The 26,081-nt window shown below is 50.0% G+C and overlaps 3 protein-coding genes across 3 annotated transcripts; all 3 read left to right on the top strand.

Annotated features, from left to right (window-relative positions):
- Positions 1-21,290: 21,290 nt before the first annotated feature.
- On the top strand, positions 21,291-21,967 carry LOC107278144 (uncharacterized protein OsI_030282). Its single transcript, XM_015755230.3, has one exon. It carries the CDS (start codon positions 21,361-21,363, stop codon positions 21,763-21,765), a length of 405 nt encoding a protein of 134 aa, XP_015610716.1. The 5' UTR covers positions 21,291-21,360; the 3' UTR covers positions 21,766-21,967.
- A 1,325-nt stretch (positions 21,968-23,292) lies between these two features.
- On the top strand, positions 23,293-23,971 carry LOC107278145 (uncharacterized protein OsI_030282). The gene has a single exon (XM_015755233.3). The coding sequence runs from the start codon at positions 23,365-23,367 to the stop codon at positions 23,767-23,769; it is 405 nt and encodes a 134-aa protein (XP_015610719.1). The 5' UTR covers positions 23,293-23,364; the 3' UTR covers positions 23,770-23,971.
- A 1,321-nt stretch (positions 23,972-25,292) lies between these two features.
- On the top strand, positions 25,293-25,975 carry LOC107278117 (uncharacterized protein OsI_030282). The gene has a single exon (XM_015755234.3). The coding sequence runs from the start codon at positions 25,369-25,371 to the stop codon at positions 25,771-25,773; it is 405 nt and encodes a 134-aa protein (XP_015610720.1). The 5' UTR covers positions 25,293-25,368; the 3' UTR covers positions 25,774-25,975.
- The last annotated feature ends 106 nt before the right edge of the window (positions 25,976-26,081 follow it).

The raw sequence follows: 26,081 nt of genomic DNA, 5'->3' as shown, positions 1-26,081 counted from the left end.
CCGGGGTGAGCCGTGGACCGCCCCTTTCGCTTCCCCCTTCCCTCCTCTCCCTCGGGTGCCGCTCCGCCGCGCCGTTGGTCGCCGGCGGCGACCATCGGGGCGCGGGCGCGCCGCCTCCCGTCGGCCGTGCCGGCGAGGTCGCCTTCGGGCGCGCCCCGCGGCTGCCAGGTGGGCCCGGCCGTCAGCCGCCCGCGCCCGCGGGTGCGGCTGACGCGTGGGACCCACGGCGCCGGCCGGCGCACGCCGCGTGCGCCCGGTCCACCGTGGACCGTGAGGCTGCCGCGTGGGCCCCACTCCCGTGGACCCGGTCCGCGCGCTCCCTCCCTCGGCTGACGCAATAAATCCGATTTTTAATTAAAATTTAAATGAAGAAATTCGCAAATATCCATTTAAAGAGCATATAAACTTCAAATGGCCATAACTTGGCCATTTGAACTCGGAATTGGACCGTTCAAGTCTCTAATTTTTCCTTAAGAAGTCAAGAACCCATTTTTGTGCTTTGTTTCTGCTGTTATATGGAGTTTATTAGAGTGAAAGCCTTTTCTTTTCCGTTGGTCGTGTAGACGCTGCAGCTTCGGAAGATCCGCTCTTCGTGGAAGTTGAAGCCGACGTTTGGGAAATCGAGCAAGGCAAGTCACATCATCTTTGAACATATTGAATCCCAGTTTGTAAAATTATGTTGATTTAAATTATTGCATTATCGCTTTATTTAAATTCCCGCGTTATCACTGTTTTATTTAGCCATGCCTATTTACCCTTGTTATGACCTTATTATTATTGTTATTGTTATTATTACCTTGTTCACCCTAGAATAAACAAAACCTCAACTAGTGGACACTCTACTCATGGCACCACTAGTTTAATTTTAGGTAGATGCTTCGCAATTTAATTAGGTAACATTAGGTGGTTTTTCAACTTTAGACTTTGGGAAATATTCATATCACCTGGATACTTTGGAATGGTCTGGTTATTATGGAAATGGGATTCACACCGCTCCTTCTATTCAAAATCCCCAAAATGGTTTTAGGCTGGGCTCGGGGTGCATGGTTTTGATAGTAGCACCTCGGCCATATAAGGACCGGTCTTCGGGCCTCTGTTGCAAAGCACTACCGTACTTCCACATGTCTAGTGGGTAAGGCTTAGTTTGTGGCTCAGTCTGGTTATAAACAAAAGTACACGGATTGGAGATGGATGAAGTCGGGGGTCGATGGACATTCTCCAGGGCAAATGAAGGCTACACGAGCTGCGGCCCGGTAGTCGAGATGTCATGGCACAGGGCCGGTGTCCTGCTGCTGGGGGCTCAGTCCTGCCTGCCTGTCCCGGGGGTTCCGGCCGTAGGTGGGATTGGGTCGGTACTCTTGTCTATGGCTAGGATGGGTTGGAAACTATGTCACGTCTTCCGTCTGTATACCGTGGTGGTATGTGGCACGTGGCTACACGTGAGGAAGATGTGTCTTGTGGGTAAAGATGTACACATCTGATCAGAGTATAATCTATTCGAATAGCCGCGCCCTTGGTTATGGGCAAGCCGAGCAATGTACCCAAGTTAGTGTTTTAATTCTTAAAATCTGCTTATCAACTAAAATGTGGAATGGTTGGCCTGGGTTGGCTTGGGACGAGCTGGGACCCAGGGTCGGGTTGCCAGTTCGGTCTGAATCATCATAGGCCTTGGGTTAAGGCAGGTTCGTGTGGGTTCACGGCCTTGATTAATAACATTGTATAGTTCTAGAATCGTCTTTACAAAATAGCTTTGAGCAACTAAATATCTTTAAATGCTGTTTACTGCAACCCTAACCCTTTATAGTATAACTCCTTGTACTCCCTTGCATTTATTCTGCACTTGTGGGTGTGTCTTGTTGAGTACGGTGGTTGTACTCAGTCTTGCTCAATTTTTCCCAACCCCAGAAGAGGAGTTCCTTGAAGATGAAGGCTTCGGTGTCTAGCTCGTGCCTGCCGTCAAGCGCCTGTGGTCGTCGCCCTAGTCTTCCGCTGTTTCTCGTTTGTCTCTGTGTGTGCTGGGCCTTCGTTGCCCATGTAATAAGTTAACTATATACGCTTCCGCTTGTTAAACTCTGAATTGTATCAACTTTTGGTGTACCTTGCCTCCTGGGACAAGGATTAATGCACGCACGTCAGGAACGCCCGTTGGGTTATTTCCGGTCATGACAAGTTGGTATCAGAGCCACCCTTGACCCTAGGACGAGCCGTAGATCCCAAGCCTTAGCTATATTTTCAAAAATAAAAATCCTTTGTTATTTGTGAAAACTGTCTAGTCTCTCCCTGTCTTGCTGCTTCATTTATCGCCAAAATCTGACCTTTAAAATGTTGTTTTTCTTTTTGTTTTTGTTTGTAGATGGCCGGCAGCGTCACCCGTCGTGGTTTGGACATGACTGGCTTCGTCTTGGAGCTGCGGGGCATGTGCGTGGTCTTGGGGTATCCACATGGAGTGGACTACCAGGCCCGGCCGCTTCCGGAGCAGGAGGGTGACGATGCAGAGCCCCACGCTGGTTGGGAGGTCACTGCAGTGATCCTCTCTGGCTCTCCCGAGCGGACTTCGCTGGCAGTCACCGCGGGTGGAGATTCTTTCCCCGCCGCTTGCCAGAACGCCGCTCTCCTCGCCATCGGCACTCTTCACCAGCGCTACCCGGACGAGTTGCAGCACTCGCCCTACCGCTACCACCCTCGTCGCGGAGGAGCCCGCGACTACGCCACCTTCCGGGATGCTAGCTCGGAGGATGACGCTACCATCGTGCACCTGGCGCGCATGGTGGAGGCATACGACGCGGCTCGTATCGACTTCCATCAGATGGTGCGCCGTGGGATGGTCGAGAACAACTTGAAGATCCTGGAGCTGCGTCAGGAGAACCTGCAGCTCAAGAAGGACCTAGACGCGGTGGAGGCGCAGCTGCATCAGCTCAAGATCGCCCAGGGAGAGGACTGCCGCCCCAAGCGTCGCTGCGTCTGCCGCAGCCAGAAGATCACCGCCCGCAAGAGCACCTCCAGGCCCGAGCTTGTTCGTCAGTCCCTGGCGTGGACCTGCTTCGTGGAGACCCCTCGTGCCGAGCCCGCGCCCGTGGTTCCCCAGGAGGGGGAAGCCTCCGGCGTTGGTAGCACGGAGGATGCGCTGTTGCTCACCTTCCGCCCTGGCCCGTCGCAGCGGTAGACGAGCAGTTAGTAGGCTTGCGCGTGTGTTCTTTCTCGTTTGTCTTCTTGTTGGAGTCGTGTGGGGCATGGTTATGCCGGTTTGTGGTATAACTATGTCGGAGCCTGTCTTTATTTTGTTTGCCTAAGCAACTTGAACTTTAATGAACCAATTTAATCGCAGTAATAAATTCAAGAATTATGGTAGTCGTGGGTGGTTAGCTTTAATTGTTAGCTCTCTCTGTTTGCTGGTTCTGTGTGGGGTTTTCAGATGGTGACGACCAGGAGAAATGCTAATACCGGTGATGGCAACCAACCTGAAGGCAGCAACCACAACCACCAAGGCAACCCACCTCCACCTCCTCCTCCGCCTCCACCTCCACCACCAGATACCAACGCCATTCTCACCCAAATCCTCGCCCAGCAAGCCAACATGATGACTGCTTTCCTCCACCACCTCCAAAATCCGCCACAACATAATGCTCCCCCACCACCTCCCCAACACTCTAAACTCGCCGAGTTCCTCCGCATCCGTCCACCCACCTTCTCTAGCTCCAACAACCCCGTGGATGCGTTGGATTGGTTGCATGCCGTGGGGAAAAAGCTAGACACTGTGCAGTGCAGCGATGAGGAGAAAGTCATCTTCGCCGCCCACCAGCTGCAAGGGCCCGCATCTCTATGGTGGGACCATTTCCAGGCTACGCAGCCAGCGGGGCAACCTATTACTTGGGCTCGCTTCACCGCCGCTTTCCGGAGAACCCATGTGCCCGCCGGAGTCGTGGCTCTTAAGAAGAGGGAGTTCCGAGAGTTGAAGCAAGGCAACCGCTCCGTGATGGAGTATTTGCATGAGTTCAACAACCTTGCCCGTTACGCCCCGGAGGATGTGCGGGAAGATGAGGAGAAGCAAGAGAAGTTCTTGGCGGGAATGGACCCTGAGCTGTCCGTTTGTCTAGTCTCCAGGGACTACCCGGACTTCCAACGTCTGGTGGACAAGAGCATCCGCTTGGAAGCCAAGCACAAGGAGCTGGAGTCGCACAAGCGCCGCTTGGCGAATTTCCGCAATCAACAGGGTGCTAACCAAAGGGTCCGCTACACCAATCCCTATCCAGGGGGATCCTCCTCGCAGCAGCAACAACAGCAGCAGCAACCTCGCTCCGCGCCTCGACCTCAATTCGTGGTGCGCGTCCCACAGCCGCAGCAGCAGCAGAATCAACAAGGGACTCGTGCGCCCCGTCCTCCTACGCCAACTGTGCAGCCTGGTCAAGGCCGCAGGGACACACAAGGTCAGCAGCGTTGTCACGTCCTGATAAATTCATCCCGAAATAAAAGTCATTCTCTAAAAGGAATAATAGAATTAATTAAAATTCGAAAAGAAATTGGCAAACACTAAAATACGTACAAGAAAAATTCAAATGTGGCCCGGAGAATTTTTGTTAAATTCTCCTTGGTCTAAAAAGAGCCCTCAAATTTTAGTGGAATTTTCAGAGCACAAATAATAATTGAGAAGAAATAAACAAAGTTGAAAAGGTTTTATAAAAAGAAAAATCCCTAAAAGTCTTCTTTCCCCCCCTTCCTCTCTTGGGCCGGCTCGGCCCAACTCTCCCTCCCTCTCTCTCCTCTCCCCCGCGGCCCATCGGCCTCCCCCGCGCGCGCGCCGCTGACAGGCGGGCCCGCCCGCCGCCCTCGCTGACGGGTGGGTCCCACCTGTCATCTCCCTCCTCGCGCCGCGCCCGCCGCCGCCCGTGCCCTAGCGCCGCCGCCGCCGCGGATTCCGCCGCATCCCGCCGTCCCCGCGCGCATTAAAGAGGGGGGAATCACTCCCCGTGATTCCCTCTCCCGTTTCCCCCGTTTTTCCCTCTCTCTCTCCCTCGGATTCGTCCGATTTCCATCCCGCAATCGTCGCCGGCGTCTTCAATGGCGGCCGAGATCTCCGCGCCCGTTTCCTCTCTCCCCGGCCGCGCTCTCCCCCTCTCGGCGCTATTTAATCGTTCCCCGAGCTCCGCTCTTCCGTTTCCGCCGCTCGCCGCTCGCTCTCGCCGTCGGATTCGTGCTCGCGACGTTCTCTTCTCTCTCCGCCGTCGCCGCCGATCTTCGGTTAGCCGCCGCCGTCGCTCCGCTCTTCCTCCCGACTCGGCGTCACCTCCATCGGCTTCGCCGCGTTGTCGCCGACCCCGTCCGCCCCTTCGCTTCGCCCGCCGACCGCCGGAGCACCGTCGCCCTCGCCGTCCCGAACCGCGCCGCCGCGTTTCTCCACTCCGGCCGTCGTTTCCGCCGTCCTCGTTGTCCCGGGGTGAGCCGTGGACCGTCCCTTCCGTTCCCCCTCCTCTCCGCTCTCTCGGGCGCTGCTCCGCCGCGCCGATGGTCGCCGGCGGTGACCATCGGGGCGCGGGCGCGCCGCTCCCGTCGGCCGTGCCGGCGAGGCCGCCTTCGGGCGCGCCCTCGCGGCTGCCAGGTGGGGCCCGGCCGTCAGCCGCCCGCGCCCGCGGGTGCGGCTGACGCGTGGGACCCACGGCGCCGACCGCCGCCAGCCGCGTGCTCCCGGTCCACCGTGGACCGAGAGGCTGACGCGTGGGCCCCACTCCCGTGGACCCGGTCCGCGCGCCCTCTCTCCCGGCTGACGCAATAAATGAGTTTTTTTTAATTAAAATTTAAATGAAGAAATTCGCAAATATCCATTTAAAGAGCATATAAACTTCAAATGGCCATAACTTGGCCATTTGAACTCGGAATTGGACCGTTCAAGTCTCTAATTTTTCCTTAAGAAGTCAAGAACCCATTTTTGTGCTTTGTTTCTGCTGTTATGTGGAGTTTAGTAGAGTAAAAGCCTTTTTCTTTTCCGTTGGTCGTGTAGACGCTGCAGCTTCGGAAGATCCGCTCTTCGTGGAAGTTGAAGCCGACGTTTGGGAAAGCGAGCAAGGCAAGACACATCATCTTGATCATATTGAATCCCAGTTTGTAAAATTATGTTGATTTAAATTATTGCATTATCGCTTTATTTAAATTCCCGCGTTATCACTGTTTTATTTAGCCATGCCTATTTACCTTTGTTATGACCATATTATTATTGTTATTGTTAGTATTATTACCTTGTTCACCCTAGATTAAACAAAACCTCAACTAGTGGACACTCTACTCGTGGTATCCCTAGTTTAAATTTAGGTAGATGCTTCGCAATTTAATCAGGTAACATTAGGTGGTTTTATAACCTTAGACTTGGGAAATTCTCATATCACCTGGACACTATGGAATTGTTGGAGTATTGTGGAATTGGCTTCACCCCGCCCCCTCTATTCAAAATCCCCTAAAATGGTTTTAGGCTGGGCTCGGGGTGCATGGTTTTGATGGTAGCACCTCGGCCATATAAGGACCGGTCTTCGGGCCTCTGTTGCAAAGCACTACCGTACTTCCACATGTCTAGTGGGTAAGGCTTAGTTTGTGGCTCAGTCTAGTCATAAACAAAAGTACACGGATTGGAGATGGATGAAGTCGGGGGTCGATGGACATTCTCCAGGGCAAATGAAGGCTACACGAGCTGCGGCCCGGTAGTCGAGATGTCATGGCAGAGGGTTGGTGCCCTGCTGCTAGGGGGCTCAGTCCTGCCTGCCTGTCCCGGGTGTCCCGGCCGTAGGGGGATTGGGTCGGTACTCTTGTGTATGGCTAGGATGGGTTGGGAACTATGTCACGTCTTCCGTCCGTATACCGTGGTGGTATGTGGCACGTGGTTGCACGTGAGGAAGATGTGTCTTGTGGGTAAAGATGTACGCCTCTGATCAGAGTATAATCTATTCGAATAGCCGCGCCCTCGGTTATGGGCAAGCCGAGCAATGTACCCAAGTCAGTGTTTTAATTCTTAAAATTTGCTCAACAACTAAAATGTGGAATGGTTGGCCTGGGTTGGCTTGGGACGAGCTGGGACCCAGGGTCGGGTTGCCAGTTCGGTCTGAATCATCGTAGGCCTTGGGTTAAGGCAGGTTCGTGAGGGTTCACGGCCTTGTTTAATAATACTGTGTAGCTCTAGGATCGTCTTTATAAAATGGCTTTGGGCAACTAAGTGACTTTTAAATGCTGCTTTTCTGCAAAACTTAACCCCTATATTATTACTCCTTGTACCCCCTTGCATTAACCATGCATCTGCCGGTGTGGCTTGCTGAGTACTGTGGTTGTACTCATTCTTGCTCTATCTTTCTCCCCCCTTCAGTAAGAGAAGCTTTGGAGAAGATGTCTTAGGTGGAGTCCTGGCTTATACCCCAGTTGAGCGCCTGTGAAGATGGAGCCGTAGGCCCGCTAGTCCGCTGCTGTTTATTTTTGATTGCCAGGCCTGAAGCGCCTTTGTAATAATGTGAATATTATCGATATAATAAAGATGTGTCTTCTATATCATGTTTGTATGGTGTACCCCGGCTTTTCCTGGGACGGGGAGTAATACTCTGGCGTTCGGGAAAAGGCAATTTTCCCGGTCGCGACAAGCGTCTGTGCTTCAACTGCTTCGAGCCTGGGCACTTTGCGGATAAATGCCCGAAGCCAAGGCGCCAGCAAGGCCAAGCGCCTCCCCGCTCCAACAACGGTGGGAAGGATGTCATTCGGGGTCGTGTGAACCACGTGACGGCCGAGGACGTGCTGACAACTCCAGACGTCATCGTTGGTACGTTCCTCATTCACTCCATCCCTGCTACCATTTTGTTCGACTCTGGAGCTTCCCACTCGTTTATATCTGTGCCATTCGTGGGGAGAAATCAGTTGGGGGTAGAAAGGCTTAGGAACCCTCTGCTCATCACCACCCCTGGAGGGGTTATGACAGCAAAGTATTATAGCCCTGCCGTCCCTATAGAAATTCAGGGGATACCTTTTCCCTCGGATCTGATTCTGCTAGACACCAAGAACTTGGATGTGATCCTTGGGATGAATTGGTTGGCTCAATTCCAAGGGGTAGTGGATTGCGCGAGGCGCACTGTCACTCTGTACCGAGGGCCGGAACAACCGGTTGTTTTCTTTGCACCCCCAACCTCTGTCAGAAGTTCAGAATTGCATCAGATAGGGCTGTCAGAAATCCCCATAGTCAGAGAGTTCGGAGACGTGTTTCCGGAAGAACTACCCGGAATGCCGCCCAAGCGAGAGATTGAGTTCCGGATAGATCTTGCTCCAGGAACCACTCCTCTGTACAAGCGACCCTACCGTATGGCAGCAAATGAACTGGCCGAAGTTAAGAAACAGTTGGAAGAGTTGAAAGAAAAGGGGTATATACGTCCGAGTACTTCCCCCTGGGGTGCTCCTGTGATTTTTGTGGAGAAGAAAGACAAGACGAAGAGGATGTGCGTTGACTACAGAGCTCTCAATGAAGTCACCATCAAAAACAAGTATCCTCTTCCCCGGATCGATGACCTGTTCGATCAGCTTAAAGGTGCCACTGTATTCTCCAAGATCGATCTTCGTTCCGGATATCACCAATTACGTATTCGTGAAGAAGATATTCCGAAGACCGCATTCACCACGCGATACGGACTGTATGAATTCACGGTGATGTCGTTCGGTTTAACCAATGCACCTGCCTTCTTCATGAACTTAATGAACAAAGTGTTCATGGAATACTTGGACAAGTTTGTTGTGGTTTTCATTGATGACATTCTGATATACTCACAATCAGAGGAAGACCATCAGCACCATCTCTGTCACATCCTGATTTTTGTTTCAGGATTTATAAATTATTTAATAAATTAATAATAGAATTTATATTAAGTGTTCTTTAATTTACAAGTGAAGTAAAATGTGGGAAATAAAATTTCCTAAATATAAAGCATGGATGGATTTAATTTTTATTAAATTCTCCACGATTAAGTCAACTCTCTGAAATATTCTCGGATTTTTCAGAGCTCAATTCTTAAATGATACAAAGAACAGTTCAGTAATTATTTGATCATTAATAATCTAATTATTTTTGTTAAGAGCTTTTCTTGTTTAAAAATCCTTAAATTATAAATTGTTGTTTAAAAGTAATTATTAGAAATGATTTTAAAAGTCTAGAAGAGAAGATCTAATTTTAATTTGTTAAATCTCAACATAAAATTGGGCTAGATAAAATTTTGTTAAATACTTTGCTTAATTCTATAATTCCTAGATTTTTCTGGGATTTATTTGAGCTAAGGAAGTATTTTTAATAAATGGAATTGCATTTAAGAAATAATTTAAATTGAAAAAGGTTTTAAAAGTTCTCTTCTGGCTTTGGGCCGAAAGTCGGCCCAAAACCTCTCTTCTCTCTCTTCCCGGCCCAAGTCAGCCCAGTCCGCCGCGCGCGCGCGCCTTCGCTCGCTGACAGGTGGGGCCCGTCTGTCAGACCCGTCGTCCTCCTCGCGCCGCCGCCGCCGCCCAAACCCTAGCGCAAGCCGCCGCCGTCTCCTTCCAAATCCGGCCGCGCCTTTCCTTCTCCGGCCAAATCGATTGAGGGGAAATAATCTCCTCGATCTCCTCTTCCTTTTCTCTTATAGAAACTCCGGTCAATTTCCTTTGGAAATAGGCGGATTCGAGTTTGATTCGGATTCGTTTTTCCCCAACCTTTCCTTCTCGTCGCCGGCAGCCGTGGGCCTCCGTCGCCGCTCGCTAGCCCCTTTATAAGGACCCCCAGTGTCTCTTCTACCCGCCGCCACCTTTGCCTTAGCCCGCCGTCGTCTCTAGCGCCGCCTCCGCGTAGCCCTAGTCGCCGCCGTCGTTGCCGTCGGTTCAGCCGCGCCGCGCCGCCGTTGCAGCCGCCGTCGTCAGTCGCCGTCGCCACCATCGGGTTCGCAAGGTCGCCGCCGTCCCCGTCCACCGCTTCGCCGCCGCCGAAGACCGCCGGAGCACCGTCGCCGCCGTCGACCCGATCTTCTCCGCCGCCTTTTCCTCGACGCCGCCGCCGTCCGTTGGTCTTCCGCCGACGTTTTGGTCATCGGTGAGTTCGCCGCGCCGTGATCTACGTCTTGGTGCCCTCCGTTTGTGCCGTAGAGCCGCCGTTCGCCGGCGAGCATGCGCCGTCCGAGCCGTCCGAGCCGCCGAGCCGCCGCCGGTGCTGACGTCGTCGCTGACGTCATCGTCGCCCTCTCCCGTGAGCCGGGCGTGGACCGATCGATCTCGGCCGTCCGTTTTGGATAGGGTTGATCTCGGCCGTCCGTTCGCGTGAACCGCCGCCATGCACCCGGTCCACCGCAAACCCTAGCCGCTGACGCAATAATCCTTCTTTTCCTTTTCAAAAATAATTCATTATTGCGTCATAATTTAATTAAAATCCATATAAAGGTTTTAATCCGATTTAATCTTTAAAAATTCATAACTAATTCATCTTAAATCAGTTTAATGTGGTTCAAGTTGCAAAAGTTGTGTAAAATAAAGATCTACATATTAAAATTGTCCATAAATTGAATTAAATTTATTTAATTCTTTTTAAATGGGCTTTAATTAGATTTAATCTTGTAAAATTCATAATAAATTCATTTGAAGTCAGAATGAGGCCGTTCAAGTCTCATAATTCATCTAAAATTATGATCTACATGTTTGTTTACTTTTTATGTATTGTTTATTTGGTTTTTATTAGTCTTTTTCTTCGTTTTGCGTGTTAGCTTGTCGTTTCCGTCGTTGCGAAGGTTCGCGAGTGCGCCGGAAGTATTCAAGAAGATTAATTGAAGACCGATTATTGCAAGGCAAGTCACACAGATCCTAAACACAATCCTTTGAGCATGTTGATCCTATATTTAAATTCTCTATTTATTTCAACTGTGCATTTATTTTCGAATGTCACTGGGTGGTGTGAACCTATTCCTTTGTTATGGCCTGTTTGCATTGATTACTTTATTCCTTGATACCTTGGGTTATTATAACTTGACTAGTTGAGCTTTATATATTGGTTCAACTAGATATTAGATATAATTGCTTAGCCATGCTTAGAAACATTAGCACACAATTGGGATAACTAATGTTTCACTATCACTTATGGTTATATTTAATGATAGCTCACGATGGTCAATCGTGATTGGTTAATTAATTACTTGCCAACTAAAACTTGATAATGGTGGGTTGTGAGCACATGGTTTTGAGAGTCGTGCTCATGACAATTAAGGACCGGTTCGCGAGCTACTGTTGTGAAACATTAACCGTGCCAACCACAAGCCAGCGTGGGCAACGGCTTTACCTTTTGTATAGCATGGTTCATTGCAGAGCACCAGACTGAGAAGTGGCGGAGATAAGCCCACGGGGGTCGCTGGGGAGTCCATGCCTTGTTTATAAGGGGGTGATTATGATCCAGGAATGGTGCGCTGCGATGGATTGTGTTATGCAAGGGGTACTGTCACAGCCCCTTTCCGAGGTACCGTGGTGGTACTGAGGCACATGGTGACATGATGTGGGGCTGTGTCTTGTGGGTACAGTGGTACACCTCTGGCCAGAGTAAAACTATTCGAATAGCCGTGCCCGCGGTTATGGGCGAGTTGAGCAATGTTTTTCGTGATTAGTCTCACACCTCTCACAATAATTATAGATGTTATACCTGGTAATAATTTGCTTAGCTCCTGGTTTGGAGATTAGATCTGTACAGCCGGGTATGGTTGCTTCAGAATGGTTGGGCCTGAGCAGCATGGGCGTGTTGTTCAGTGTTGATTAAAATTTCTGATTAATTACTCCACTGTTTTACTTCTCTTAAATGTTTTGCTAAATGCTGCTTTTGCAAATGAGCCTATATTATGCCATCCTTTGGTATCCTTGTGCACTTGCATATTTGCTGTGTGGCTTGCTGAGTATGTCATATGCTCACCTTGCAATAATCAATCAACCTCAGTTGAAGAAAAAGGATCCAGAAGGAGAAGACGTTTGGCTTATACCCCAGTTGAGCTGCCTGTGGGAGTGGAGCCGGAGCTTCGCTAGATTTTATTTTCCGCTGCAGTTTTCTTCATGGTGAGGACTAAGTGCCTCATAAGTAAGTATTTATTCGCTTTAGTTATTGATGAATCTGTATATTGAATTGTCAGTTTGTGTACCTCGGCTGATTCCTGGACGAGGATTTTATGCACAAATAAGTTCGGAAATTACTAGTGAATTTCCGGGCGTGACAATCTCCGTCTGGTGTTGGGAAAATTGCGGGAACATCAATTGTACGCCAAACTTAGCAAGTGTGAGTTCTGGTTGTCCGAAGTCAAATTCTTAGGGCACGTGATATCTGCTAAAGGAGTTGCTGTGGACCCCGAAACAGTGACCGCCGTCACCGATTGGAAGCAACCCAAGACAGTCACTCAAATTCGCAGTTTCTTAGGTTTGGCAGGATACTACCGGAGGTTCATCGAGAACTTCTCCAAAATCGCTCGACCCATGACACAGTTGTTGAAGAAAGAAGAGAAATTTGTGTGGAGCCCGCAATGCGAGAAGGCGTTCCAGACTCTCAAAGAAAAGCTGGTTTCCTCGCCGGTGTTAATCTTGCCGGATACTCGCAAGGATTTCATGGTGTACTGTGATGCTTCGCGCCAAGGATTGGGGTGCGTGCTCATGCAGGATGGTCATGTGGTGGCCTATGCCTCACGCCAGCTACGGCCTCATGAAGGCAACTACCCTACCCATGATTTGGAGTTAGCAGCTGTCACGACCGGAAATAACCCAACGGGCATTCCTCACGTGCGTGCATTAATCCTTGTCCCAGGAGGCAAGGTACACCAAAAGTTGATACAATTCAGAGTATAACAAGCGGAAGCGTAAATAGTTAACTTATTACATGGGCAGCGAAGGCCCAGAACACACAAAGACAAACGAGAAACAGCGGAAGACTAGGGCGACGACTGAGTACAACCACTTCTGGGCTTGGGAAAAATTGAGCAAGACTGAGTACAACCACCGTACTCAACAAGACACACCCACAAATGCAGAATAAATGCAAGGGAGTACAAGGGAATTATAATATAAGGGGTTAGGGTTGCAGTAAATAGCATTTAAAGACATTTAGTTGCTCAAGCTATTTTGTAAACACGATCCTAGAGCTATACAATGTTATTAATCAAGGCCGTGAACCCACACGAACCTGCCTTAACCCAAGGCCTATGATGATTCAGACCGAACTGGCAACCCGACCCTGGGTCCCAGCTCGTCCCAAGCCAACCCAGGCCAACCATTCCACATTTTAGTTGTTGAGCAGGTTTTAAGAATTAAAACACTAACTTGGGTACATTGCTCGGCTTGCCCATAACCGAGGGCTCGGCTATTCGAATAGATTATACTCTGATCAGAGGTGTACATCTTTACCCACAAGACACATCTTCCTCACGTGTAACCACGTGCCACATACCACCACGGTATACAGACGGAAGACGTGACATAGTTTCCAACCCATCCTAGCCATAGACAAGAGTACCGACCCAATCCTGCCTACGGCCGGAACACCCGGGACAGGCAGGCAAGACTGAGCCCCTAGCAGCAGGGCACCAACCCTCTGCCATGACATCTCGACTACCGGGCCGCAGCTCGTGTAGCCTTCATTTGCCCTGGAGAATGTCCATCGACCCCCGACTTCATCCATCTCCAATCCGTGTACTTTTGTTTATGACTAGACTGAGCCACAAACTAAGCCTTACCCACTAGACATGTGGAAGTACGGTAGTGCTTTGCAACAGAGGCCCGAAGACCGGTCCTTATATGGCCGAGGTGCTACCATCAAAACCATGCACCCCGAGCCCAGCCTAAAACCATTTTTGGGGATTTTGAATAGAGGGGGCGGGGTGAATCCAATTCCACAATAATCCAACAATTCCAGAGTGTCCAGGTGATGAGAATATCCCAAAGTCTAGAGTTGTAAAACCGCCTAATGTTATCTAATTAAATAGCGAAGCATCTACCTAAAATTAAACTAGTGGTGCCATGAGTAGAGTGTCCACTAGTTGAGGTTTTGTTTGCTCTAGGGTGAACAAGGTAATAATAATGACAATAACAATAATAATATGGTCATAACAAAGGTAATTAGGCATGGCTAAATAAAACAGTGATAACGCGGGAATTTAAATAAAGCGATAATGCAATAATTTAAATCAACATAATTTTATAAACTGGGATTCAATATGCTCAAAGATGATGTGACTTGCCTTGCTCGCTTTCCCACACGTTTTCAACTTCCACGAAGAGCGGATCTTCCGAAGCTGCAGCGTCTACACGACCAACGGAAAAGAAAAAGGCTTTTACTCTAATAAACTCCACATAACAGCAGAAACAAAGCACAAAAATGGGTTCTTGACTTCTTAAGGAAAAATTAGAGACTTGAACGGTCCAATTCCGAGTTCAAATGGCCAAGATATGGCCATTTGAAGTTTATATGCTCTTTAAATGGATATTTGCGAATTTCTTCATTTAAATTTTAATTAAAAATCGAATTATTGCGTCAGCCGGGGGAGAGGGCGCGCGGACCGGGTCCACGGGAGTGGGGCCCACGCGTCAGCCTCTCGGTCCACGGCGGACCGGGAGCACGCGGCTGGCGGCGGCCGGCGCCGTGGGTCCCACGCGTCAGCCGCACCCGCGGGCGCGGGCGGCTGACGGCCGGGCCCCACCTGGCAGCCGCGGGGCGCGCCCGAAGGCGGCCTCGCCGGCACGGCCGACGGGAGAACGGCGCACCCGCGCCCCGATGGTCGCCGCCGGCGACCAACGGCGCGGCGGAGTGGCACCCGAGAGAGAGGAGGGAAGGGGGAAGCGAACGGAGCGGTCCACGGCTCACCCCGGTCGACGGCGACGACGGGAACGGCGGCCGAAACGGAGGAAGGCGGCGGCGCGGTTCGGGACGACGAGGACGACGGCGTTCCGGCGGTCGGCGAGCGAAGCGGAGGGGCGGACGAGGTCGACGACGACGCGGCGAAGCCGAAGGAGACGACGCCGAGAGGGGAGGAAGTCCGGAGCGACGGCGGCGGCGAACCGGAGCTCGGCGGCGACGGCGGAGAGAAGGTGCGACGGCGCGAGCACGATTCCGACGGGGAGAGCGAGCGGCGAGCGGCGGAAACGGAGGAGGAGAGCACGGGGGACGTTTAAATAGCGTCGGGAGAGAGGGAAAGCGGCCGGAGGAGATGGAAACCGGCGCGGAGATCTCGGCCGCCATTGATGACGCCGGCGAGGTTTGCGGGATGGAAATCGGACGAATCCGAGGGAGAGAGAGAGGGGAAAGCGGGGGAATCGGGAGAGGGAATCGCGGGGAATGATTCCCCCCTCATTATGGCGCGCGGGGACGGCGGGATGCGGCGGAATCCGCGGCGGCGGCGGCGCTAGGGCACGGGCGAGCGGCGGCTGCGGCGGGAGGAAGGCGATGACAGGTGGGCCCCACCCGTCAGCGAGGGTGGCGGGCGGGCCCGCCTGTCAGCGGCGCGCGCGGGGAGAGGCCGATGGGCCGCGGGGGAGAGGAGAGAGAGAGGGAGGGAGAGAACTGGGCCGAGCCGGCCCAAGAAAGGAAGGGGGGGAAAAGGACTTCTTTTAGGGTTTTTCTTTTTATAAACCTTTTTAACTTTGTTTATTTCTTCTCAATTATTATTTGTGCTCTGAAAATTCCACTAAAATTTATTTACGCATTTTAGGCTTTTAGGAAATATACAAAAATCCTCCAAGCCTTATTTGACTTTTATCTTCGCACATTTTAATGGTTGGAGGCTTTCACAGGAATTTTACTTATTATTTGCACAATTTCGAGGATGTGTTTTAGGGTCGATTTGGGACGTGACAGCAGCGGTGGTGCATGCTCTAAAAATCTGGCGGCACTATCTCATTGGGAATCGCTGTGAAATATATACTGATCATAAGAGTTTGAAATACATCTTCACCCAGTCGGACCTGAATCTTCGGCAGAGGAGATGGTTAGAACTCATAAAAGATTATGATGTGGGAATTCACTATCATCCTGGTAAGGCCAACGTGGTTGCCGACGCTCTAAGTCGAAAAAGCCATTGCAACACTCTTAACGTCCAAGGCATTCCACCCGAACTTAACCAACAGATGGAAGCCCTGAATCTAAGCATAGTGGGTCGTGGATTCTTAGCTGCGTTGGAAGCCAAGCCCACCTTGCTCGATCAAATCCACGAGGCTCAGAAGAATGATCCGGACATGCATGGACTCCTCAAGAATATGAAACAGGGTAAAGCTGCTGGTTTCACAGAGGATGAACACGGAACCCTATGGAATGGAAATCGGGTATGCGTTCCAGATAACAGAGAACTTAAACAGTTGATACTTCAGGAAGCTCACGAAAGCCCTTATTCCATCCACCCGGGCAGTACAAAGATGTATTTAGACTTGAAGGAGAAATACTGGTGGGTTAGCATGAAGCGGGAAATTGCAGAGTTTGTGGCCCTATGTGATGTGTGCCAGCGTGTCAAGGCAGAGCACCAACGACCGGCCGGACTTCTCCAATCTCTCCAAGTACCAGAATGGAAATGGGATGAAATTGGGATGGATTTCATCACCGGACTTCCAAAAACCCAAGGCAGATATGATTCTATATGGGTAGTTGTGGATCGATTAACCAAGGTAGCTCGATTTATTCCTGTGAAGACCACCTATGGAGGGAACAAACTAGCCGAGCTCTACTTCGCCAGGATCGTGAGTCTCCATGGCGTTCCCAAGAAAATCGTATCTGATAGGGGAAGCCAATTCACCTCTCATTTCTGGAAGAAACTCCAAGAAGAGTTGGGAACCCGATTAAATTTCAGCACCGCGTATCACCCGCAGACAGATGGGCAGACCGAGCGTCTAAATCAGATCCTAGAAGATATGCTTCGCGCATGTGTCCTAGATTTCGGGAAGACCTGGGATAAGAGTCTCCCCTATGCCGAGTTCTCCTACAATAACAGTTATCAAGCCAGCATACAAATGGCACCTTATAAAGCGTTGTACGGGCGCAAATGCCGGACACCACTATTGTGGGACCAAGTTGGAGAAAGCCAAGTGTTCGGGACTGATATCCTGAGAGAAGCTGAAGCTAAAGTCAGAACCATTCGGGATAATCTAAAGGTGGCCCAGTCTCGGCAGAAAAGTTATGCGGATAACCGACGCCGTGATCTGGAATTCGCAGTGGATGACTTTGTGTATCTTCGGGTCACGCCATTGCGAGGTGTACACAGGTTTCAGACAAAGGGGAAGCTCGCACCTCGGTATGTGGGTCCTTTCCGTATCATTGCTCGGCGCGGAGAAGTCGCTTACCAGCTGGAGCTGCCCGCCTCCTTGGGCAACGTGCATGATGTGTTCCATGTGTCGCAACTCAAGAAATGTCTTCGAGTGCCATCAGAGCAGGCTGACTCAGAGCAAATTGAAGTTCGCGAAGACTTGACCTACGTGGAGAGGCCAGTGAAAATCCTGGACACCATGGAGCGCAGGAGCAGGAACCGGGTAATCCGTTTTTGCAAGGTCCAGTGGAGCAACCACGCCGAAGAAGAAGCTACCTGGGAGCGTGAAGACGAGCTGAAGGCAGCCCATCCCGATCTCTTCGCCAGTTCTTCCGAATCTCGGGGTCGAGATTCCGTTTAAGGGGGGTAGGTTTGTCGCGTCCCAAAACGACTCTAAAATACATCCTTGAAATTGTGCATAGAATAATTAAAATCCATGTGAAAGCCTCCAACAATTAAAATGTGCAAAGTTAAAAGTCAAATAAGGCTTGGAGGATTTTTGTATATTTCCTAAAAGCCTAAAATGCGTAAATAAATTTTAGCGGAATTTTCAGAGCACAAATAATAATTGAGAAGAAATAAACAAAGTTAAAAAGGTTTTATAAAAAGAAAAACCCTAAAAGTCTTCTTTTCCCCCCTTCCCTTCTTGGGCCGGCTCGGCCCACTTCCCTCCCTCTCTCTCTCCTCTCACCGCGGCCCAATCGGCCCCCTCCCCGCGCGCGCGCCGCTGACGGGCGGGCCCGCCCGCCACCCTCGCTGACGGGTGGGGCCCACCCGTCATCCCCTACCTCGCGCCGCTCCCGCCGCCCGCCCGTGCCCTAGCGCCGCCGCCGCCGCCGAATCCGCCGCATCCCGCCGTTCCCGCGCGCCATAAAGAGGGGGAAATCACTCCCGTGATTCCCTCCCTCTTTCCCCCCTCTTTTCCCTCTCTCTTTCCATCGGATTCGCTCGGATTTATTCCCGCAAAGCTCGCCGGCGCATCAATGGCGGCCGGATCTTCCGCGGCCGATTCCCCCTCATCCGGCCGCCCTCTCTCACTCCCGACGCTATATAAACGTTTCCCGTGCCTCCCTCCTCCGTTTCCGCCACTCGCCACTCTCTCTTCCCGTCGGATTCGAGCTCGCGCCGTCGCCCTCTCTCTCCGCCGTCGCCGCCGAGCTCCGGTTCGCCGCCGTCGTCGCCCCGGACCTCCTCCCGCTTCGGCATCGCCTCCTTCGGCTTCGCCGCATTCTCGTCGACCTCGTCCACCCCTCCGTTTCGCCCGCCGACCGCCGGAACGCCGCCGTCCTCGTCGACCCGAGCCGCGCCGCCGTCTTCCTCCGCTCCGGTCGTCGTTTCCGCCGCCCTCGTCGTCCCGGGGTGAGCCGTGGACCGCCCCTTTCGCTTCCCCCTTCCCTCCTCTCCCTCGGGTGCCGCTCCGCCGCGCCGTTGGTCGCCGGCGGCGACCATCGGGGCGCGGGCGCGCCGCATCCCGTCGGCCGTGCCGGCGAGGTCACCTTCGGGTGCGCCCCGCGGCTGCCAGGTGGGCCCGGCCGTCAGCCCCCCCCGCCCGCCGGTGCGGCTGACGCGTGGGACCCACGGCGCCGGCCGGCGCACGCCGCGTGCGCCCGGTCCACCGTGGACCGTGAGGCTGCCGCGTGGGCCCCACTCCCGTGGACCCGGTCCGCGCGCTCCCTCCCTCGGCTGACGCAATAAATCCGATTTTTAATTAAAATTTAAATGAAGAAATTCGCAAATATCCATTTAAAGAGCATATAAACTTCAAATGGCCATAACTTGGCCATTTGAACTCGGAATTGGACCGTTCAAGTCTCTAATTTTTCCTTAAGAAGTCAAGAACCCATTTTTGTGCTTTGTTTCTGCTGTTATATGGAGTTTATTAGAGTGAAAGCCTTTTCTTTTCCGTTGGTCGTGTAGACGCTGCAGCTTCGGAAGATCCGCTCTTCGTGGAAGTTGAAGCCGACGTTTGGGAAATCGAGCAAGGCAAGTCACATCATCTTTGAACATATTGAATCCCAGTTTGTAAAATTATGTTGATTTAAATTATTGCATTATCGCTTTATTTAAATTCCCACGTTATCACTGTTTTATTTAGCCATGCCTATTTACCCTTGTTATGACCTTATTATTATTGTTATTGTTATTATTACCTTGTTCACCCTAGAATAAACAAAACCTCAACTAGTGGACACTCTACTCATGGCACCACTAGTTTAATTTTAGGTAGATGCTTCGCAATTTAATTAGGTAACATTAGGTGGTTTTTCAACTTTAGACTTTGGGAAATATTCATATCACCTGGATACTTTGGAATGGTCTGGTTATTGTGGAAATGGGATTCACACCGCTCCTTCTATTCAAAATCCCCAAAATGGTTTTAGGCTGGGCTCGGGGTGCATGGTTTTGATAGTAGCACCTCGGCCATATAAGGACCGGTCTTCGGGCCTCTGTTGCAAAGCACTACCGTACTTCCACATGTCTAGTGGGTAAGGCTTAGTTTGTGGCTCAGTCTGGTTATAAACAAAAGTACACGGATTGGAGATGGATGAAGTCGGGGGTCGATGGACATTCTCCAGGGCAAATGAAGGCTACACGAGCTGCGGCCCGGTAGTCGAGATGTCATGGCACAGGGCCGGTGTCCTGCTGCTGGGGGCTCAGTCCTGCCTGCCTGTCCCGGGGGTTCCGGCCGTAGGTGGGATTGGGTCGGTACTCTTGTCTATGGCTAGGATGGATTGGAAACTATGTCACGTCTTCCGTCTGTATACCGTGGTGGTATGTGGCACGTGGCTACACGTGAGGAAGATGTGTCTTGTGGGTAAAGATGTACACCTCTGATCAGAGTATAATCTATTCGAATAGCCGCGCCCTCGGTTATGGGCAAGCCGAGCAATGTACCCAAGTTAGTGTTTTAATTCTTTAAACCTGCTTATCAACTAAAATGTGGAATGGTTGGCCTGGGTTGGCTTGGGACGAGCTGGGACCCAGGGTCGGGTTGCCAGTTCGGTCTGAATCATCATAGGCCTTGGGTTAAGGCAGGTTCGTGTGGGTTCACGGCCTTGATTAATAACATTGTATAGTTCTAGAATCGTCTTTACAAAATAGCTTTGAGCAACTAAATATCTTTAAATGCTGTTTACTGCAACCCTAACCCTTTATAGTATAACTCCTTGTACTCCCTTGCATTTATTCTGCACTTGTGGGTGTGTCTTGTTGAGTACGGTGGTTGTACTCAGTCTTGCTCAATTTTTCCCAACCCCAGAAGAGGAGTTCCTTGAAGATGAAGGCTTCGGTGTCTAGCTCGTGCCTGCCGTCAAGCGCCTGTGGTCGTCGCCCTAGTCTTCCGCTGTTTCTCGTTTGTCTCTGTGTGTGCTGGGCCTTCGTTGCCCATGTAATAAGTTAACTATATACGCTTCCGCTTGTTAAACTCTGAATTGTATCAACTTTTGGTGTACCTTGCCTCCTGGGACAAGGATTAATGCACGCACGTCAGGAACGCCCGTTGGGTTATTTCCGGTCGTGACAATGACTCACCCTTTTTTGCGTATATTCTCTTTTCCCCTCCTCACAAACACACCCTAAGTAACATTGGCGAAGTTTGATGCCTAGGAACCTGAATGATATGTTTATAGCTTCACATGCTATTGGAACTTTAGTGACCGTTGCGTAGACTCGTATAAGAATCGCTGATGACCTTGTCGAATTTGTTGCCAAAGTGGTTCTTACCTTTGTTTTTCTTTGACAACACCCCTCGAAACGTCGTTCATGCTCATTCGCGTACCTATTGCCAACCGGACAATGTGTTATAAGCCATTAACATCTTGCGTACATATAAATTTCATATCGGGGTTGTGGAAGTCCAGATTTGGATCCTGCAGGCTCAGTCAGGACAAGAGATAGCATGCACTGCGGACCGAACACTTGGCACACATGCATGCAACCAATCAATTTTGGACCATGAAGCTCTCTTGGCCTTTGGTTATCATGGTACATGTTTCCCTATTTAAAGCCCCGATGATCCCTACAAACTCACACAGCAAATCCGCACGCTATAGCAACATCTTCCAACATTGAAAGATCCCTGTCCAGTTCATTAGCAATGGCCAAAGCCGTCGCCCTACTCCTTGCAGCCATCGCGGCATCGGCCGTGTTAGTGCAAGTGGAATGCGACGCCCCCGTCGAGAAGAGCTTCAACAAGGCCCTCCTCGCCCCTGTCGATAAGCGCTTGGATGAGGCAGCTCAGGCCATCAACGAGGCCGCCGACTCCGTTGTGGCTGCTGCCCCACCAGCAAAAAAGGATGAAGTTGAAGCTGCCACGTGGAAGCGGAGAATCTTCGCCATAACTGCTCTCGGGATGGCCCAAGGAGATGAGAAGAAAGTTGCTGCAACTTCACTTGCCTACAAGAAAGCAGCTAAAGCTGTCCTCGATGCCGCCCCAGCTGACAAGTTTAAGTTGATGGATGAATCCTTCAAAGTGGCTGTTATGCAGGTAATCGCATCATGAGCCACACGCCAACCATCAATAAAGGTCTACTACTACATCGCCGACATTGGTAGACGATCGGACACGTACCGAGTATCAACGGTTATTTATGTAATAAATGTCGTGCAACTCATTCCATTCTCTCCATTTGTAAGAGCACCAGGGGAAAAAAAATAATCCGGTGCCATCTAACATTTCTAGTTCAAAATGTCGATCCTTGGCACTTGGCGGAACTTTTCTTTTCCATGAAATCCTTTGAATGATTCTTTAAACAAAAGTATGGAGTAAAAATATCTTATGTAAGAAATTACATAAACCGGACCAGCTTGCGTGCATCAACGCTTCGATATATGCACACATATAAGACTGTTGTTGGGCGACTGTTATTTGCCGAGATTCCATATAAAATAACCATAGGACTTGTGACGAGACCTTTCGGTTTGCCCAAAACCTCCATGTTAAATATCCCGCTTCCTAGGCATCTTGCATTTAGATAGGTTGCAAACCGCCTTGAATCAATAGCACAACTGCGCTAGCCTCCTTGTTTCAGCCGCTGGACATATTCAAAGAGTTAGCCAAAGAAATATTTATGTACGTAGCTCCCTATTCGGCGTGCCCTTCAGTAAAACGGGCATGATTTTTTCATCCGAATTCTTTTTAGGACTTACGACAACCCGCCATGTCTTTTTTTCCGCCATAAGTACCATATGAGCGGCTAAAACTAGAACAAGAGCATCATACCCGGAGCTGTCCAAGTGCAAAGCACTTCCTATCTCAAATACGACTGCTTCGTCGTAACCCTTAGCGAGTAACGTGGCATATTCACCATAGATGTCCACGACATTTACTTCTCGTTTGCTCTATACGCTCTAAGGCTGCCTTTTTGGCATCCGGAGAAAAAAATCCCTCGTTCGCCGCGCGCACGCTTCTCGAACTGCTAAACGGTGTGTTTTTCGCAAGACAATTCAACACAAAAGTTGGTTAAAAAATCCTACTAATCCATTTTTAAGGTATAAAATAATTAACACTCAACTAATCATACGCTGATGACTCACCCTTTTTTGCGTATATTCTCTTTTCCCCTCCTCACAAACACACCCTAAGTAACATTGGCGAAGTTTGATGCCTAGGAACCTGAATGATATGTTTATAGCTTCACATGCTATTGGAACTTTAGTGACCGTTGCGTAGACTCGTATAAGAATCGCTGATGACCTTGTCGAATTTGTTGCCAAAGTGGTTCTTACCTTTGTTTTTCTTTGACAACACCCCTCGAAACGTCGTTCATGCTCATTCGCGTACCTATTGCCAACCGGACAATGTGTTATAAGCCATTAACATCTTGCGTACATATAAATTTCATATCGGGGTTGTGGAAGTCCAGATTTGGATCCTGCAGGCTCAGTCAGGACAAGAGATAGCATGCACTGCGGACCGAACACTTGGCACACATGCATGCAACCAATCAATTTTGGACCATGAAGCTCTCTTGGCCTTTGGTTATCATGGTACATGTTTCCCTATTTAAAGCCCCGATGATCCCTACAAACTCACACAGCAAATCCGCACGCTATAGCAACATCTTCCAACATTGAAAGATCCCTGTCCAGTTCATTAGCAATGGCCAAAGCCGTCGCCCTACTCCTTGCAGCCATCGCGGCATCGGCCGTGTTAGTGCAAGTGGAATGCGACGCCCCCGTCGAGAAGAGCTTCAACAAGGCCCTCCTCGCCCCTGTCGATAAGCGCTTGGATGAGGCAGCTCAGGCCATCAACGAGGCCGCCGACTCCGTTGTGGCTGCTGCCCCACCAGCAAAAAAGGATGAAGTTGAAGCTGCCACGTGGAAGCGGAGAATCTTCGCCATAACTGCTCTCGGGATGGCCCAAGGAGATGAGAAGAAAGTTGCTGCAACTTCACTTGCCTACAAGAAAGCAGCTAAAGCTGTCCTCGATGCCGCCCCAGCTGACAAGTTTAAGTTGATGGATGAATCCTTCAAAGTGGCTGTTATGCAGGTAATCGCATCATGAGCCACACGCCAACCATCAATAAAGGTCTACTACTACATCGCCGACATTGGTAGACGATCGGACACGTACCGAGTATCAACGGTTATTTATGTAATAAATGTCGTGCAACTCATTCCATTCTCTCCATTTGTAAGAGCACCAGGGGAAAAAAAATAATCCGGTGCCATCTAACATTTCTAGTTCAAAATGTCGATCCTTGGCACTTGGCGGAACTTTTCTTTTCCATGAAATCCTTTGAATGATTCTTTAAACAAAAGTATGGAGTAAAAATATCTTATGTAAGAAATTACATAAACCGGACCAGCTTGCGTGCATCAACGCTTCGATATATGCACACATATAAGACTGTTGTTGGGCGACTGTTATTTGCCGAGATTCCATATAAAATAACCATAGGACTTGTGACGAGACCTTTCGGTTTGCCCAAAACCTCCATGTTAAATATCCCGCTTCCTAGGCATCTTGCATTTAGATAGGTTGCAAACCGCCTTGAATCAATAGCACAACTGCGCTAGCCTCCTTGTTTCAGCCGCTGGACATATTCAAAGAGTTAGCCAAAGAAATATTTATGTACGTAGCTCCCTATTCGGCGTGCCCTTCAGTAAAACGGGCATGATTTTTTCATCCGAATTCTTTTTAGGACTTACGACAACCCGCCATGTCTTTTTTTCCGCCATAAGTACCATATGAGCGGCTAAAACTAGAACAAGAGCATCATACCCGGAGCTGTCCAAGTGCAAAGCACTTCCTATCTCAAATACGACTGCTTCGTCGTAACCCTTAGCGAGTAACGTGGCATATTCACCATAGATGTCCACGACATTTACTTCTCGTTTGCTCTATACGCTCTAAGGCTGCCTTTTTGGCATCCGGAGAAAAAAATCCCTCGTTCGCCGCGCGCACGCTTCTCGAACTGCTAAACGGTGTGTTTTTCGCAAGACAATTCAACACAAAAGTTGGTTAAAAAATCCTACTAATCCATTTTTAAGGTATAAAATAATTAACACTCAACTAATCATACGCTGATGACTCACCCTTTTTTGCGTATATTCTCTTTTCCCCTCCTCACAAACACACCCTAAGTAACATTGGCGAAGTTTGATGCCTAGGAACCTGAATGATATGTTTATAGCTTCACATGCTATTGGAACTTTAGTGACCGTTGCGTAGACTCGTATAAGAATCGCTGATGACCTTGTCGAATTTGTTGCCAAAGTGGTTCTTACCTTTGTTTTTCTTTGACAACACCCCTCGAAACGTCGTTCATGCTCATTCGCGTACCTATTGCCAACCGGACAATGTGTTATAAGCCATTAACATCTTGCGTACATATAAATTTCATATCGGGGTTGTGGAAGTCCAGATTTGGATCCTGCAGGCTCAGTCAGGACAAGAGATAGCATGCACTGCGGACCGAACACTTGGCACACATGCATGCAACCAATCAATTTTGGACCATGAAGCTCTCTTGGCCTTTGGTTATCATGGTACATGTTTCCCTATTTAAAGCCCCGATGATCCCTACAAACTCACACAGCAAATCCGCACGCTGTAGCAACATCTTCCAACATTGAAAGATCCCTGTCCAGTTCATTAGCAATGGCCAAAGCCGTCGCCCTACTCCTTGCAGCCATCGCGGCATCGGCCGTGTTAGTGCAAGTGGAATGCGACGCCCCCGTCGAGAAGAGCTTCAACAAGGCCCTCCTCGCCCCTGTCGATAAGCGCTTGGATGAGGCAGCTCAGGCCATCAACGAGGCCGCCGACTCCGTTGTGGCTGCTGCCCCACCAGCGAAAAAGGATGAAGTTGAAGCTGCCACGTGGAAGCGGAGAATCTTCGCCATAACTGCTCTCGGGATGGCCCAAGGAGATGAGAAGAAAGTTGCTGCAACTTCACTTGCCTACAAGAAAGCAGCTAAAGCTGTCTTCGATGCCGCCCCAGCTGACAAGTTTAAGTTGATGGATGAATCCTTCAAAGTGGCTGTTATGCAGGTAATCGCATCATGAGCCACACGCCAACCATCAATAAAGGTCTACTACTACATCGCCGACATTGGTAGACGATCGGACACGTACCGAGTATCAACGGTTATTTATGTAATAAATGTCGTGCAACTCATTCCATTCTCTCCATTTGTAAGAGCACCAGGGGAAAAAAAATAATCCGGTGCCATCTAACATTTCTAGTTCAAAATGTCGATCCTTGGCACTTGGCGGAACTTTTCTTTTCCATGAAATCCTTTGAATGATTCTTTAAACAAAAGTATGGAGTAAAAATATCTTATGTAAGAAATTACATAAACCGGACCAGCTTG

Source organism: Oryza sativa, chromosome 9 (genome assembly GCF_034140825.1).
Source record: "Oryza sativa Japonica Group chromosome 9, ASM3414082v1".
NCBI lineage: Eukaryota > Viridiplantae > Streptophyta > Magnoliopsida > Poales > Poaceae > Oryza > Oryza sativa.
The sequence above is the reverse complement of the archived record's forward strand: the minus strand, read 5'-3'. Positions and strand labels throughout refer to the sequence as shown.